Genomic DNA, 17,948 nt, shown 5'->3' on the forward strand with positions numbered 1-17,948 from the left:
CATTTCAAAAATCTATTTCAAAGAAGAGGCCTGTTATATACTGATGAACCAAAACATTATGACCACTTACAGGTGAAGTAAATAACGCTGATCACCATGCAGGAGAGAAATGGGCAGATGATTAGGTATTTGACAAGGGCCACATTGTTATGGCCAGATGACTAGGTCAGAGCATCTCTGAAACGGCAAGGCTTGTGGGGTGCTCCCGGTCAGCAGTAGTGAGAACTTACTACTGGTCCAAGGAGGGACAAACCCCAAACTGGTGACAGGGTGTTGGGTGTCCAAGGTTCATCTATGCGCAAGGGCAACGAAGGCTATCTTGCCTGGTCCGAGCTGACAGAAGATTCCAAAGTTCTACTTATCACATATTTTACTGAGTTTCTTATAGTGTTTCACCTGTTCCATGATCTGATCACAAATGGGGATTTCACTTGGAACTGATAGTTGCTTCCTGAAGTCTATGATTAGACTTTTGACCTGTGTGCCATCCAGGAAGTTCACCCAGCAATAGAGTTGAACTTGTCCATTGTGGACTGAATCCGTTTTTGAGAAGGTGTGTTGCCAGACTATCAAGAATCTTCACCCACTCTGACACAGAAAACTATTTTTGAGTGGCTACAAGCCTATGAGCCTACCAGCAACAAGTCTTGAAAGCGACAAGCCTATACTCACTTCTTTGGAAACCTACGCCCCTTGCTTGTGGGCAAGGACACGTCTTCCCAGGAACTCAAGACACATCGCTCTGTCTCTCAAGTCAGCAAAAACAGAACATTTCACTGTGACACCTTCAAAAATTTAAATGGACTTGAGCTCTATTAAATCTGTTTAAAATAATATATTGTTTAGGTTTTTATATAGACTATTTCAGATGTTTTTACCTGTGCTGCAGCAGTACATGTGCACCAGATGCAGCAGCTTAGACCCCCGGAGCAACCTGCTGTAGAGAGCCAGACCAACCTACCATAGACCGCCGGACCAACCTACCATAGACCGACGGACCAACCTACCGTAGACCGCCGGACCAAACTACTGTAGACCGCCGGACCAACCCACTGTAGACACCAGGACCAACCCACTGTAAACCGCTGGACCAACCCACTGTAGACCACTGGACCAACCCACTGTAGACCGCCAGACCAACCAACTGTAGACCGCCGAACCAACCTACTGTAGACCGCTGGACCAACCCACTGTAAACCGCTGGACCAACCCACTGTAGACCACCGGACCATCCCACTGTAGACCGCCAGACCAACCAACTGTAGACCGCCAAACCAACCTACTGTAGACCGCTGGACCAACCCACTGTAGACCGCTGGACCAACCTACTGTAGACCGCCGGACCAACCCACTGTAGACTGCTGGATCAACCCACTGTAGACCGTCGGACCAACCCACTGTAGACCGCAGGCCATGCAGATATTTTGACTCAGTTGTTTCAACTGTGTCCTCGATGCATAAGATCCATGCTATAAAGGATTTTCAACTATTCTTCTTGAAACTTTAACCCTGTACAAGAAGGACGTGTTGGCTTGTTCACAGAAAAGAAGATGGAAATAAAGTGTTGTATACCAAGTAAGACCAGCTGTCTACAGTTCACTTACAAAATTACAGGGACTAAAGTTAATGGCGCTGATGGTAAGAATTTTGCTGTCAATTATTGGGGACCAATTCTATTTTTGGAAAGAATAGGGCATTCTATATGCATTTAAGCCTGTTGACAAATAGATATCTGCCAGGGACTTTACTTTCTTCGGCAAACCAGAAAAGTTTGTTTTCAAAGTGTTGATGACTTCTCCAAACACAATTATTTGGAGAGGGCCTGGTTGGAATCACTGCTAACAAATAACACACTGTAGTGCAGTGGCAAAATTAAAATCATAATTAATTAGTAGTCCCATCATTTTTGGTTTCGTTCTGAGGCTTGGCTTTTTTTCACTCTTTTTATGCCCGCCAAAACTAGCACTGAATCTTAGAATTAAGTCCTTAGACTCTTCATTTTAACATTAAGACTGATTTGAGAGTCTACTCATTGAGAATGAGATAATAATAGAAAAATGTGTCATCTCAGTTTTTAACATACTTTTTGCTATCACAGGGCAAGTCTTACTACAGTCGTCAGTATAGTGTCCATAGGAGAGGAGGTATGACGGAGCCATCTGCTGAATCCTGTTGAGATGGTTTTCTTTGTGCTGTACTCACTACACAGCAACATTATTCAACACCAGGCCACGGCAACTCACTTATTACAGAGTTCACAGAAAAGACATCTACAATCACTCCTCAAAAAGGATTTGCTAATCTAATTGTCCAGTGATTAGTCTAATAATTAATAAAAGTAGGCTGTATCGGACTAATAATGAATACCAGTAGGCTGTGTCAGAATTTTAACATGCCGCCATGTAGAAAAACAACCATTAATGAACTCTTAGCTAGTAAGACACTTCAACCCACTAATACAAATAATAGGCCTACCACAATGCTGTTGGTGTTACTTATCTGAATTTGGTCCCTCCATCAACACAAGGAGCCCCATTCCTTTCACTCTCCTACGTCTCCCCCTCCTACCTCTCTCCTACTTCTCCCCCTCTCCCCCTGCTGCTCTGTTTACTCAGTCACCGGCTTCTCAATGCTGAAGTAAAACGGACCGGTCAAACGGAGAGAGAGGGCTCGGCTCTGCCATGGGGAAACGTCTGCCTGCTCTCACCTGCACGTGAGCACCGACCAAGGCAAAAGAAGGGAAGGAGAGAAAAGGGGAAAAGGAGAGAAAACATTCCACTAATCACGGAGAAAACGTCTGGTGAGGAGCGGAGAGCAGAGGGCATCGGCTAGAGAAGAAGTAAGGTCTTTAACGTTTACGGAACCCGTGTGTGTAGGTGTGCACGTGTAGACTACGTGTACGTGCTTGTGTGAGAGGATAAAGACGGGGTGATGATTCCCCATCATTCTATCTCTTATAGTGACCGAGCAACTGCCTGGTATAGATTAGGCTTTTGTATGAAAGTGCTGAACGATTTAGCCTATTGTTCATTCTGGTGATGCGGATTCATCCCAGGACGACCGCACTGGCAGCTGCTTCTCTGTGGTGAGATAAAGTTAAACCATAATTTAACGAAAAGTAACCCACAACGCAAACTTCTAAAGAAAATAATAATAGCGATGATGTTGGGTTTTCTTTGAAAGTTTTGTAAAATAATGTTTGCGATATCGGAGATGTATTTAGTTCGGCAATTGGAGTTGTGTGTTCGTTGGTGGTGTGAGTTTTCTGGTTTTGGTGTGGTTCTGAAATGTTTACATATAGCTATAAACCTACAACAGATTCGTTCGGCATTTTTTATCACACTATAACATTTTCCTTACGCAACACCGCGCTATCCGTTGCGTATCCGAAGGACAGGTGCAACGAGCTGCGCGTTGCTATAGTCTTCCTGTCAAATGTAACACGCTTTAGCATCTGTCTTCTTCTGCACATTTATAATATTATTCGAACAACAAAATGCAGTTGGATGTATTTGAGAGATTAATACTTAATTACCTGGATACCTGCAGTAGCATGCGTTATATGGAATATTTGACGTTGCATTTGCCAGAACCCTTAATTCGTTTTCAACCTACCGGTTCACCCGCCAATTTATTTGCTGGGATGCGGGTTGAAGAGACGTGGCTAACTATGCGTGACAGTCTGTGAGGTCGACGTGATATATAGTTAATATATATTTGAAAACCATAAACATTTCCCCGGAAATGTATTTCTTGGCGAATGTTTTATTTAGAAACACAAACGGAAAATATGTGCCCGCACAGGCATGTATCTTCTGACATTGGCGTGCACATACATGTATTGTAAGGGGGGGTAAAAACATCTACCTAAATATCAATGTCTAATTGCTGGCACAAAAAAGTTTGCAATGTTTGGAAAAAACCTGTAAACGTAACCCTAACCCCTAATTGTAACTTTTACCCTAAACCTTCACCCCTCAATGTCAGAAAAAAGTCTTTTTAATCATAGCCTTTTTAATCACCTGCAAAAGGTCCCCCCTAGGTCAAATTGTCCTTTTTTCACTATCCTCCTGGGGATTTAGGATCCTGCCATGTTATTATAATGTGCGCACATGCACTCTTACTCTCTAAAACTAGTTATTTACGACCAAGGCTGTCTTCTCTCACACACACAGTCTTCTGGCTGGATTTGTTTTACGACCCTAACCCTATGCCCATGTGGATACACGCTTGCACTTGTGCACTCACACTTAATCACTTAAACAAATGCAGACACGCACACACACCCAGACGGAATGGGTGAAAGCAGCAGAAAAGTAACTGTGTGTGTGTTTTTACATTGCCACAGCCGTTTCAGAGTCATGTGGCTCTAAAAACACGTCTCAGGCGACATCATTTATTGATACATTTTTTAAATGAACAGCAAATGTGTTTACAAGGGCATGTGCCGGATCTGCGCAGCACAGAAGTTGAGGGAAAAATGAATTGAATTAGTCCAGTTGTAGAATGGATATTCATTAGCTCTTCCTGATTTATATTTTCTAGCATGAATATAATTGGGTAAATTACATTCTTATTTTAAAATGTTTAATTTAGCAGTGACTCTACAGATCATTGACGGAGGTGCACTTTCTACTACTATGTTGTATGGTCCCACCTAGCTATCTTACTAAGAACGCAAGTCCCCCTGGATAAGAGCTTCCTCTAAATGGCTAAAATGTAAAAATCTGTGAGATTTCCTTTAAAATATTAACTGTCTTTGACATTTGACTTTTAAATAAAAGAACACACATTTTCAAATCAATCAACAAATAATATTTTTTGCCGGACCCCAAACAGTGGCAGCTCCTGACCTACTGGACCCCAAATCCGCCACTCACAACAGCAAGCCCCGCCTCTCCTTCTCCACCAAGTCAATCACGCTGAGCTCAAGAGACGAGTGTCAGGCCATCGCCACGGTGATGAAGTGGAAGACAGTGTCAGCCATTTTCTTCTTGGTGGTTCTCTATCTGGTAGTGGGAGCTGCTGTGTTCAGGGCCTTGGAACAACCTCACGAGAGGTAGTAATTTCTCTCTATCTCTCTGTCTGTAATTCTCTTTGCTTCTCTCAACCACGTTGTGTCTCTCTAAACATGTCTGTCTTTCATTCTTCCTCTTTTCTTCAGTGCTTTTTTTGCATGTGAATCTTTAGTTTCTATTGCCAATGCAAGTGAAAAAGTAAGAGAGATAAAAGAAAATCATATAAAAAAAGGAAATCTCAACAAAAAGTTCAAATGCTGTATTTGCTATGTACAGTTTTGTAAATGACAAGGGAAAATACATCAAATCGAAATAATGGTATGATTTACAATGTTATTTGTGGTCCATTGGTTGCACTTTTCTAATGGCAATAGGTCACAAATCATACTGCTCTTTCTTCATCTGTCTCTCTACCTCTCTCTGTGTCTCTTTCTTTCCCTGTCTGTCTCATCCTCTCTCTGTCTCTCTCTCCCTGTTTGTCTCTCTACCCCTCTCTGTCTCTCTTTCTTTCCCTGTCTGTCTCATCCTCTCTCTGTCTCTCTCTCCCTGTCTGTCTTTTTACCCCTCTCTGTCTCTCTACCCCTCTCTGTCTCTCTTTCTTTCCCTGTCTGTCTCATCCTCTCTCTGTCTCTCTCTCCCTGTCTGTCTCTTTTCATCTCTGTCTCTCTTTCTCTCCCTGTATGTCTCTTCCCCTCTCCGTTCTGTCACTATACCCTGTCTAATCTCTTTATCATCCTGTCTACCTCTGTCTTTCTAGTGCTCAGCGTCTGGCCATCCTGACTCAGAAGCTAGAGTTTCTCTCTGCACACTCCTGTGTCAACCACAGTCAGCTGGAGGAACTAGTGAAGGTATGATTGTTACCTTGACTGTGTGTATGATTGTGTCTGTGCATGTGGGGGTGTACAGGTGTATGGTGGTGTATGTGCATGTGTGGGATGTACAGTTGTATGGTTGTGTGTGTGTGCATGAATGGACTTGGATGGAATCCTTTATCTCTCCATAAAGAGTGTTCTGTTCCCTCACCTTTTCAACTTTCTCTGTAGTCTCCTCACTTTTGTGCAGACTTGTGTGAAGCTGTGCATTTATTGGCCAATGACTCATTGAGAGCCCTATCACTGAACGGTGTCATCGCCCCGCCCCCTGACCTTATGGCTCAGAGCATAGCAGAGTAGACAACATGATGGATTCAAACTTTTGAACATGCAAAGATTTCACGGCTTAGCCATTACTGTGTGAAGTAGGCGTGCTGGGGGCATTCAGAACCCCCTGCTGTAGCTCCAGCACCCCGTCCACCATAAAAGATTAATGTAACGCGCATTGCCACAGCCGATGGGCATGCGTTGTCCTTCGGTTTATTCCCAGCCCTCCCTGATCATAAGATCGTCCCACTGATATGAGCATGGCTTTAGGCAGGCTAAGGCTGGAGTATTTTTTGTTTAAAAAAAACAATGCTAAACGAAATGTTAGGCTTTACAACATTTGAAATCTATTAGCACTCAAAATAAAAAAAAATAGACAAAATGTTTTTGCAGTCATTATGGGATTTTTACTCCTGGGGTGCCCAAAGTCTTTGGACCCTCTCATTTCTTCTGTGAGGGTTGGTTGTTTAGACCTGTCACTAATCTCTGTCACTAATCTCTGTCACTGATCTCTGTCACTGATCTCACCAGGAGAAGAGATAACTAACAACACAGTACAGGAGTTCCATCTCTATTTGACTTTTGAACCTTTATTTCTGACTGCAGTACGATAATCCTGAAACAACATGACATTTAAAATTATTATGTAGATTGCAATTAATATACATTTTTGCAGGGTTTTTTATTAGGAGAAATCAAATCTCTTAAAGTGGAAATTACACATTTTTGTGGATACACCACAAGTTTGCAATCTCTGCAAATGTGTATTGAAATTTAGATAGAGCACAGTATATCAATAAAGCCTAAAGCCAGTAAACATCAGAACACTCAGACATGCACACAGACACACACAAACCTAATGTTTGGCCTTGGCATACTCGTTAATTTAAAAGAAAGAAATCGATATTTGTTGTCTGTGTATTTCTGTGTATGTGTGTGTATATATCTGTATAAATACACGTATATATGTCTATGTGTGAGTGTGATTTTGTCTCCTTCACAGCAAGTGGTTTCAGCGATCCGTTCAGGGGTGAACCCAGCCGGGACTCTAGCCAATCACAGCAGCCTCTGGGACCTAAGCTCCTCCTTCTTCTTTGCTGGAACCGTCATCACTACCATTGGTAAGGGCGCGTGGGTGCATGAGTGTGCGCGTCGCATGTCCAGCATCTCGTCTAACCACTCAGTCTAGCCGTCATTATAATGTTCTGCCATAAATTTAGGTTCCTGTTCTTCCCATTCTGCCAGCTCTCTCCTGTTATTTAATCCCACCTCAGAAGGGGTTGGGAGCGATGGAGGGACAGAGGGTAGGAAATGTGGAGGGAGAAAGATGTGGAGAGATGATTATAGGACCAAGTCTGATTTATATGTTGGCGACCAACCCAGTCTCTTCCCTTCCTTCTGCCACCAGCTCCGTTGTTGTTAAGTGATAAGTGTGACCATGCAAAGACTCAATCTGTCTGCTGTAATTGGAATGTGATGTATGTGTGTGTGGGTGGGTACGTTCACGTGTATTCTCATCCGTTCGCTAATGGCCACATGCTCACCTGGGTTTATGTTAGTGCAAATTCCAATCTGTTTGAAGTGGAATTGTCTGTTGGATAAATAGTTTTGTGGGATTTGACAAACAGAACATTTAGTTCTTTTGGAAGCAGAGTGGAGCATTTAGGGTGCACAGCCACTCTCCTCTCCTCCACCAAATACTTTCTTCTGTTCTTCTCTACTTCTTTTATCTGGTTGAACGGAGAAACAGGCAGGGTGAACTGGACCTAGGGGAGAGCATGGCAGAGAGAGACAGAAAACCAGAAAGAGAGACAGAGAGAGAATGGTAGAAAGAGATGGAGAGAGACAGAGGAAGAGAGTGAGAAACACCTTTCAAATGGAAACTAAATCTACTTGTTCCAAAGGTTAGCAACAAAACAAGAGAATCCACTGGATGAGTAGATTTTTTCAGACAGAATTTAGGAGTACAGGAAAACTCAACCACGGTCTCTGTAGACCAGTCCAGGAACCTGGAGTCATCTGCACAGCCTTTTAGAAGGGGTATATTTGTCCACCCAGGTTTCGGGAACATCTCCCCCCACACGGAGGGAGGGCGTATCTTCTGCATCATCTATGCCTTGCTGGGAATCCCTCTGTTTGGCTTCCTGCTGGCTGGAGTTGGAGACCAACTGGGAACTATCTTTGGGAAGGCCACCGCCAGAGTGGAGAAGATGTTTGTGGTGAGTCCATGTAGAGGAGGTGTGTGTGTTGGTGGTGAGTCCACATAGTGTGTGTTTTTGTGTGAGGCCATGTCGAGGAGGTGTGTTTTTGTATGAGGCCATGTAGAGGAGGCGTGTGTGTTTGTGCGAGTCCATTTAGAGGAGGTGTGTGTGTTTATGGTGAGTCCACATAGTGGAGGTGTGTGTGTTTGTTTGAGGCCATATCGAGGAGGCGTGTGTGTTTGTGTGAGGCCATGTAGAGGAGGTTTGTGTGTACCGTGTAGAGGAGGCGTGTGTGATTGTGTGAGGCCATGTCCTGGAGGCATGTGTTTGTGTGAGGCCATGTAGAGGAGGCGTGTGTGTTTGTGTGAGGCCGTGTAGAGGAGGCGTGTGTGTTGGTGTGTACCATGTGAGGCCAACCTTATTACTTCTCTGTCCCACGGGAGTGGAGGCCGTCAGTCTAACCCTGATGAAGTGGGATTAACTGTTCATTACAGTGAATAACCCTCCACTGTATCGCCAGGCATAATTGGAAGGGGGTTATGATGCAAACCGAAAACAGTAGCTATTCACCTCGTATGGTCCAGTCTGCCACTAATACCTTTCATGATAGCCACTCCATAATCCGCTCCTGATGCTAACTGGCTAGGTGGCTCTTACCCAGTTCGTTCCTGTGTAAGATATGTGGTCTTAGCCAACTTAGTGAAACAGATGTTTAATGGTGGAATATCTCTTCTTCTTCCCTGACTCCTATCCCTGCTTCCCTGTCCCTCCCCTCCTTTCTCCCTCCCCATCTATAGCAGTGGGATGTTAGTCAGACTAAGATACGCGTCATCTCCACCGTTCTCTTCATCCTGTTCGGCTGTCTCCTTTTCGTTGCACTGCCGGCGGCCATCTTTAAACACATTGAGGGCTGGAGTGCTCTGGAGTCCCTCTACTTTGTTGTCATCACCTTGACAACCATAGGATTTGGGGACTTTGTCGCAGGTAAATCATAACAGTAGTCATTCCGTAAAGGCATTTCCTGATAATGTATGCTAAGGTACGGAATACTGTACACACGCCTTTTCATTAAAGGGAAAGTTCACACATTATTATATTTGGCTTATTTTCCACTCTTTCTGTGTGCTATTTATTCATAACAACACAATAATAAAAAAAAATACAAACTAGGAACCCAATCAGAATTAAATGTGAGTGCATTCAATGTGTCTGTATAGAGATTTACAAATGATGAGGATCGCAGATGATGACATTTGTTTGTAGAAGGTGTTGTTGGCACTGGTGTTGTGGAATCAGAATGCGCAAATAACAAGGACAGAAGAAAAACACTCAAGCTCCCAAAGCGTCCAGTTCCTGTAAAGATGTTAGGAACTGTAGCTGCAGTTTTTCATAATGCATTTCAGTCAATAGCAAGTTATGACTCAGCACCAAAAAAGTGTGCCAAGGTTAGTAAATCAGTGGAGTTATATCTTTTGGAGTTACAGTAAGATTTGGGTTAGGTTTAAGTGAATTAATAATGAAATGAATGGGTTCTCCAGCGTACCACATACACCAGGAATTTTTGTTGTGGGAGGGCCTGAGGGATGTGCTCCTTCTGGAAGTGGACTGCTTATCTGAACGGCTTGGTTATCACTGCATGCCCGTAGACTTGATATTCAGGAAAATACGGACATTGTCTGAAAGTAAATGGCCTTCAGATTGCAAGCCTACAGACGACAACAGCGTAAAGGCTAGCGGCTACTACTGGCAAGCTAATACTGCACGTTGTCAGCGATCATGAGCACCCTTGCTGTGCAGAGAATTCCCATTTGATTGCAAATATGATTTAAAATGTGTGTGTGTTTGTGTGTCTGTGTTCTGTCCAGGTGGTTCAGACATTGAGTATCTGGACTACTACAAGCCGGTGGTGTGGTTTTGGATTCTGGTGGGGCTGGCGTACTTTGCTGCTGTTCTTAGCATGATAGGAGATTGGCTAAGAGTAATCTCTAAGAAAACCAAAGAGGAGGTATGCATCTTTCTGTCTTTCTCTCTGTCTTTGTATTTTATTTTTTTCCTTTCTTGCTTCCTGTCATGTTTTGTCTCTCTTTTTCACACACAAATATGCCAATCAGTCAAACAGTCAACGAAGTGCATTCTTTACAACCCTTTTACATCAGCAGCTGCAGAAAGTGCTTTACAGACACACAGGCTAAAGCCCCAAGGAGCATGCAATGCAGATGCAAAAGCACAGCGGCTAGGAAATATGCACACACACACACACACACAGATAACATAATCCTTACCTAAACCTTATTCTCAATAACATTACCATAATACCTGAATTAACTTAGCCTAGCCCCAGTGCCTAACTTTAACCCATAAACCTAACAGTAACCTAAAACCTAACACTAGCCCCAGTTGTAAGTTTGACCCTAAACCCCTCAGCCAGACATTGACTTTGTCCTCATGGGGACCGGCAAGAGGTCTTAATAAGGGCACATTCTTCTTGTTTTACTATCCATGTGAGAAGTTCACTCCTAATTCAGTGTGTGAAACGAAACGCACGCTCACACAGTGTGCACAGCATACACATGACACAATTACAGACTTCTGCTAACATTTGGGCTTGGATAATTCCTTTTCTCCAATAAAAGGCAACATTCCCAATGAAATCAGCTGTGACGAACGTCACTGTGATGCTCTGCAGTGACAATAAGTGCACAACAGCCCTACAACAGTACCCCATGAAAGAGAGAGATAGAGAAAGACAGATGATGGGGGGGTGAAAAGAGGAGAAAAGAAAAAAGACATGAGGGAGAATCATTACTGCCCCCTCATGTTGACATCCTGCTGTTAACGCAGTGTCATCACTCTGAAGGTGACATCGCGGATCTGTCTATGATGTGTGTGTGTGTGTGTGTGTGTGTGTGCATGGATGTGTGCGAGAAAGAGAGAGCTCAAACCTGTAAGAGTTCAGACCTACTGCACTAACAACCTTCTGTCCCCTGGGTAACCTCACTCTGATAAGAGTCCAATTAAATGTAACATTTTCTAATCTAATAAACAATCTTCATCCGCTGATAAACATTACTTTAAGGCTCCAGTGACACTCTCCAGCATGTGTGTGCGTGTGTGCGTGCGTGTTTTGAGTGTGTTTTTCCATGACTGTTAATAATGGGCGAAGCAGGTCAGGTTGATACTGTAATTCAACAAGCATGTAATTGAGGTGACTTCCTGGATACGACGAGAACAGCAGTCTGACACAACATCTCTCTCCCTCTCTTTCGCCCACTCTCCTTCTCTCACTGTTCTCCCCCTTTCCCTTACCTCTCTTTCACACTCTCCAGGTGGGGGAGATCAGGGCTCATGCAGCAGAGTGGACGGCTAACGTCTCGGCAGAATTCAAGGAGACCAGGCGTCGGCTGAGTGTCGAGGTCTACGACAAGTTCCAGCGGGCCGCGTCAATCAAACGCAAACTCTCCACCGACCTGAGCCTGAACTCCACGCTCGAGCTCACCCCGCCGAAGAGGACGCTGTCCGTCAACTTCACCGATGAACGGGACAAGGAGAGGGAGCCCATGTTCTCGCCTATGACCAAAAATGGAAGTCTGTTTCTGAACGGGAGAGGTGACATCGCTACTATCGAACACGTCAAGTAGAGGTCGCAACCTTTAAACTCTGAACCCTGACACTGCTTTAGCACAAGCCAAACCCAGCTGGTTACAGCAACCAATGGCAGACAGTTTTCAGCACTGGGAGGATAACGTCATCCAATAACAGCTTTCCCAATGACTCACTATACAGCTATATGACTTCATGATTATGAAGCAGGTTGACTGTGAACTGAATCACAACATTAATTGTGAACATCTTAAAGGATTTGAATGGAGTTACTTTAGGAAAGAAAGGACAAATCCTAGTTGGCACCCTGTTTCACATTGGCCTGTGAGTGCTGTATTTTTGGTCATAACCTCATATGATTCCGGTCAAAAGTAATGCGCCCTGTATGTCTTTTTGGACATTACATTACAGCCTTAGTTCATGTATCCAAGTGATTGAGTTGACAATGTTTGAGGAGTACTAGGGAAGGTCTCACTATGCCTTTAAGAGAATGCATCGGTTCTACCCCCCACTGATAACCAGAACTGGATCTCTCAGCTTATTTTGTACTGAACAAATTGCAAGATTGCCTTAGTCCTTTTCTAGATCCACGTGGCAGGCAGTTCCTTGTCTATCATCTCTCCCTCAGTCTGTCTCTCGTTTTACAAAGTGAGACAGGTTTTTGAACAACATTACTGTGGTCATCTGGTCTACTGCAGACATTTTTAGCAAGGAATGTAAATGTGGCTCTTACCAATTGTGACTTGTGACATTTGTGCCAGTTATTTGTGCCAAAATGGAGTAATACTATACAGTACCAGTGAAAGGTTTGGATACATATTCAAGTGAATGGGTGTGTCCAAACCTTGGCCTGGTACTGTGAGCAACATCAGTGTGAACCAAAACACATGGGGGGTGGAACACTGTATGGCCTTGGTAGAAAGGACCTTGTTGGGGCCCACCGAGTGGCACAGGGGCCTAAAGTCACTGACTGGTAGTGCCGCCAAGTGTTCACATTCTAGTAGCTGCTTAGTGACAGTATGGGACTGGACTCAACCGGTCTGTTGTCAGACTAGTGCCAAATAATGCGCATGCACAGAATATCTTGCACAAGCAACATTATACATGCTCATTTTCAAGCAGAGATCCAATGCTGCGCACGTATAAACGGTATTGAGCACGCACAGCCACTGTTGGATGTGGAAGACTTGAGAGCTTGCAAGTCTGATATTGCTGAATATCAAAGCTGGTATTTTTACTTCCAATATTCATCAGAGACCAAAAGTCTGGAATTTCTGTACTCTCACAAATTGACCTAGACCCGGTCACATTGACAGGCACAACTCAAAGACAAGCTGTTTGTTTTCCCGCTTTCTTAAATTCCCAGCTCCCCGACTGTAGGGCGAATGCATTGTCCTACACGATCTGACAGAAAACAGTCCAAGCCACATATAGGAATAATCAGATCATTTTGTGAACGCACTGTGTTCTCCCTAAGAAAAATTTGCCTGATTAACATTTAATGCAATATTATGTATTTAATATAGTTTTACAGTGGGGAGAACAAGCATTTGATACACTGCCAATTTTGCAGATTTTCCCACTTACACAGCATGTATAATTTTTATAAGAGGTACTCTTCAACTGTGAGTGACGGATTCTAAAACAAAAATCCAGAAAATCACATTGTAGGATTTTTAAGTAATTAATTAGCATTTTATTGCATGACATAATTATTTGTTACATCAGAAAAGCTGTTTGCAATTACAGAGATCATACGTTTCTTGTAGTTCTTGACCAGGTTTGCACACACTGCAGCAGGGATTTTGGCCCACTCGTCCATACCTTTTCCAGATCCTTCAGGTTTCGGGGCTGTCGCTGGGCAATACGGACTTTCAGCTCCCTCCAAAGATTTTCTATTGGGTTCAGGTCTGGAGACTGGCTAGGCCACTCCAGGATCTTGAGATGCTTCTTACGGAGCCACTCCTTAGTTGCCCTGGCTGTGTGTTTCGAGTCGTTGTCATGCTGGAAGACCCAGCCACGACCCATCTTCAATGCTCTTACTGAGGGAAGGAAGTTGTTGGCCAAGATCTCGCAATACATTGCCCCATCCATCCTCCCTTCAATACGGTGCAGTCGTCCTGTCCCCTTTGCAGAAAAGCATCCCCAAAGAATGATGTTTAGACCAAAAAGCTCTATTTTTGTCTCATCAGACCACATGACCGTCTCCCATTCCTCCTCTGGATCATCCAGATGGTCATTGGCGAACTTCAGACAGGCCTGGACATGCGCTGGCTTGAGCAGGGGGACCTTGCGTGCGCTGCAGGATTTTAATCCATGACGGCGTAGTGTGTTACTAATGGTTTTCTTTGAGACTTTGAGGCTGTGGTCCCAGATCTCTTCAGGTCATTGATCAGGTCCTGCCGTGTAGTTCTGGGCTGATCCCTCACCTTCCTCATGATCATTGATGCCCCACAAGATGAGATCTTGCATGGAGTCCCAGACCGAGGGAGATTGACCGTCATCTTGAACTTTTCTAATGATTGCGCCAACAGTTGTTGCCTTCTCACCAAGCTGCTTGCCTATTGTCCTATAGCCCATCCCAGCCTTGTGCAGGTCTACAATTTTATCCCTGATGTCCTTACACAGCTATCTGGTCTTGGCTATTGTGGAGAGGTTGGAGTCTGTTTGATTGAGTGTGTGGACAGGTGTCTTTTATACAGGTAACAAGTTCAAACAGGTGCAGTTAATACAGGTAATGAGTGGAGAACCGGAGGGCTTCTTAAAGTAAAACTAACAGGTCTGTGAGAGATGGAATTCTTACTGGTTGGTAGGTGATCAAATATTTATGTCATGCAATAAAATGCAAATTAATTATTGAAAAATCATACAATGTGATTCTCGGGATTTCTGTTTTAGAATCCGTCACTCACAGTTGAAGTGTACCTATGATAAAAAATGACAGACCTCTACATGCTTTGTAAGTAGGAAAACCTGCAAAATCGGGAGGGTATCAAATACTTGTTCTCCCCACTGTAGGAGGCTGTTGCATAGGTAGGCTTGGGCTACTATAAAGCTGCTGTCCGACAAAGGCTTTTGGTAGGTAACAGGCTACTATTTAAGTGAAGAACATAATAACCCACGGTCTGTAGCCTTGGTCTATATAATTTATATTCTTTCCTGTAAATTGACAAACTAAACTAATATTTATTAACAACTCAACTAACATTTTCCAGAACAGAGCAATCTAATTGGAGATTCAGTGACAAATAAAATTGGACATTGATTTCTTTATCAAAATGAGTCCTTGTCTCAAAGCAGGACATTGGCGTTCCACTAACCCAATACAAATGATATTGAAATTATCCTCCAATGTAAATTGACCATGTGCAGGCTTACACAGCCATTTGACTTCATATTTTACTTTCTTTTATAATATTTTGATTACTAAGAGATTGTGTCTTTACAGCTCTGTGAACTGAGCAATGATCCTACAATTGATTTAGAGCATCGCAGCTGCAAAATCGATTCAGCACTGACCCTAAATTCCTTTGGCCTATTGCTCCGAAGGCCTGTCTTTGTGTAAGAGTACAGAAACCTCAGAGTTCCTTTCAGAGGCCTTTGATGAATATCTGCTTTCTGAATAATTTACAGCGCCCAAGGTTTTCGAGTTCTCTGCTCTTTTGGTGATGTATAATATTCCATGCGTGACATAGCCTGGGGATTATTGTGGTGGGTTGAACACCTGCAAGCTCAATGATCGTTGTTGGCCCTGAAATGCGCCCTCCTCCAGCACATATTTTTTGGCTAACAAGACCAAGTAGAGTGGGTGTGGGGTATATTGACAATGATCTGAAATCATACCTGTGAGTAGGGTTGTACTACTAGTAGTTGTAGGTTTTTATACAGTACACAGATGAGTCTGGTAGTTAATTAGACCCCAGGAAGAAAAGCAATAGTGGAAATATACTTTGGGTTTGATTGAATTGAACCTCAACATAACATTGACATTACATTGCTTATCAGTCTGTTCGATGCTCACGGTAAAGCATAAGCTCTCAGCCACCACTGACAATATAACCAGTTATAATTTATTTTTAATCTCTTAAAAATCTATTTTTCATAGTAGCATTATATCTCTTTATATCTAATAGATGTTTTTTTTCTGTTCAGTGTGATAAACATTTGACAAAAACCATTGAGGGTTGACAAGGCGGATTGTGCGGTGATGTCACCTGCACTAAGATCTGGATCAAGGGTTGTAAATATGTGTGTGAGCCCTGCGTCGGGCTTACAGGGATGTTAACGTACACTGACGTAAGGCTGCTGCAAATCGATTTGTGTTGCAGACATGTGCACAGGCCAGATGACTTTGAATGTTACTTTAAACCTTAACAACGGACAGGGAAACAATGGATGAGCTGGTGAGACACAGCGCTTTACAGGCTGCAGTGCCGTGAACACTCCAACACAAAACCCCATTTTATACACACACACACACATACACACACGTACACCTGAGGGTTCCCTCTCTCAAACCCCGTTTACACCTGCCATTCAAAATGCACTTTTATTTAACTGCCAATGTTTTAAAGTCTAAACATATAATGGGGTTTGCAGCTATTTAACCATAAAAGGCTTTTGTACTGTTGATATGCGGAGATAAACGGCAATGCTTCTCTCTCTGGAGATATTGCTGCCTGTCAAGCAAGCAGGCCAAAGAGATGTGTTGTATTTATCAACACCAGTTTCTAACCATGGCTATTATCCATGCTAGAATCCCACCTGTAAGGGTGATACACTGTTTAATTCTAAGTGGTTAGCTAGATGCTAAAATGGGCATTGGAACAGAACTCGTATGGTAAAATCCCTGACTGACTGTCTCAGATCAACCATCCTGATGAAAATGAAGCTGTACTACAGAAAGTGGACCAACAAAGTCTCATGGACAAGACATAGCATAGTATACGTATATTTCCAGGACATTTAGTATGATATCCTAAGTTTACTACAGCCAGTAAATGCAGTTGTGGCCTTTGAATAGACTGGCGGTTTGCTAGGGCATTGTTGGGTGCGCAGTAAAGCCACAGACTCAGTCTCCAATGGTTGTAAATTTAAAATTGAAATAAACAAAAACCACCTCCTAAAGGCCAGATTTGAATTGATTATCGTTGTTCCAGTGCTAATATGTGCTGTTCACAATAGTTTGGGGGACAAGTTCAACATCATCTTAACCACAAGAAAGGGATACCTAACTTGTTTTGCAAATGGGTAATACAACATAAATTTGCAAATTAATAACTTAACAAACTTTTAGCAAATTCTAATGTAATGTCAGCTAATGTGAAGCAACATATCTTATTAAATGGAATTTCCCTGATAACGTGTCATTGTCTACCCTTGCGAATGAGTTGGGTGGACAGCGGAATAGAGGACAATAGAGTACTGTACTGTACATGGTCTACGGGCCTGGGAAGCAGCACAACACAATGTGTGTCATTCATGTCATGATGATGTGTTACTTGTTTGTGTCCATTGCCATAGTTGTGGCTCAGCCTGTCTGCTGTTGTTGTTTCTTTGATCACGCTACTGTCACACCATGGACCATTATACGTTTGGTTTGTTTCAAATCCTAGAGGTACGTTTGATTTAGCATGGCTAGCGGGCAGAGTTTGCGGTTGGAACCCAAGCTATGGTTCCATTGATTCAGACATGCTATATTAAAGCGTACCTCAAATATTTATAATATAGGAAATGTGTATTTGGGCCTGGTCTGGCTATTATTACAGTATCTTTAGCTTTGACTCTAACATGGGTTACTGACAACTATTAACACGTATGATCTTTTTAGCTGTGCTAAAAATATATATACCATTATTAACATTACACTGGGATATTATTCTGCAAGATACAAAAGCAAAAGCAGGTTGTTAATGCTTTTATTATTATTATCTTTGTTCAGGACATTTCTACATTGTTGGAGCTCTGGCTTTTGGCCTAGTCCTTGTCTG

At 43.0% G+C, this 17,948-nt stretch overlaps 1 protein-coding gene across 1 annotated transcript; it reads left to right on the forward strand.

The window, feature by feature from the left end:
• The first annotated feature begins 2,672 nt into the window (after positions 1-2,672).
• On the forward strand, positions 2,673-13,387 carry kcnk2a (potassium channel, subfamily K, member 2a). Its single transcript, XM_010878576.3, has 8 exons — positions 2,673-2,839; positions 4,840-5,059; positions 5,776-5,866; positions 7,161-7,278; positions 8,216-8,376; positions 9,156-9,342; positions 10,224-10,363; positions 11,685-13,387. Coding segments are annotated over exons 1-8 (1,230 nt in total). The 5' UTR covers positions 2,673-2,838; the 3' UTR covers positions 11,997-13,387.
• The last annotated feature ends 4,561 nt before the right edge of the window (positions 13,388-17,948 follow it).

Source organism: Esox lucius, chromosome 15 (assembly GCF_011004845.1).
Source record: "Esox lucius isolate fEsoLuc1 chromosome 15, fEsoLuc1.pri, whole genome shotgun sequence".
Lineage (NCBI taxonomy): Eukaryota > Metazoa > Chordata > Actinopteri > Esociformes > Esocidae > Esox > Esox lucius.

Bases quoted from the DNA above. Each gene is read 5' to 3' on its own strand.
- kcnk2a (XM_010878576.3), top strand. The intron at 5,060-5,775 runs GTAGTAATTTCT...CTGTCTTTCTAG, and splicing joins TTGGAACAACCTCACGAGAG to TGCTCAGCGTCTGGCCATCC. The intron at 7,279-8,215 runs GTAAGGGCGCGT...TTGTCCACCCAG, and splicing joins AACCGTCATCACTACCATTG to GTTTCGGGAACATCTCCCCC.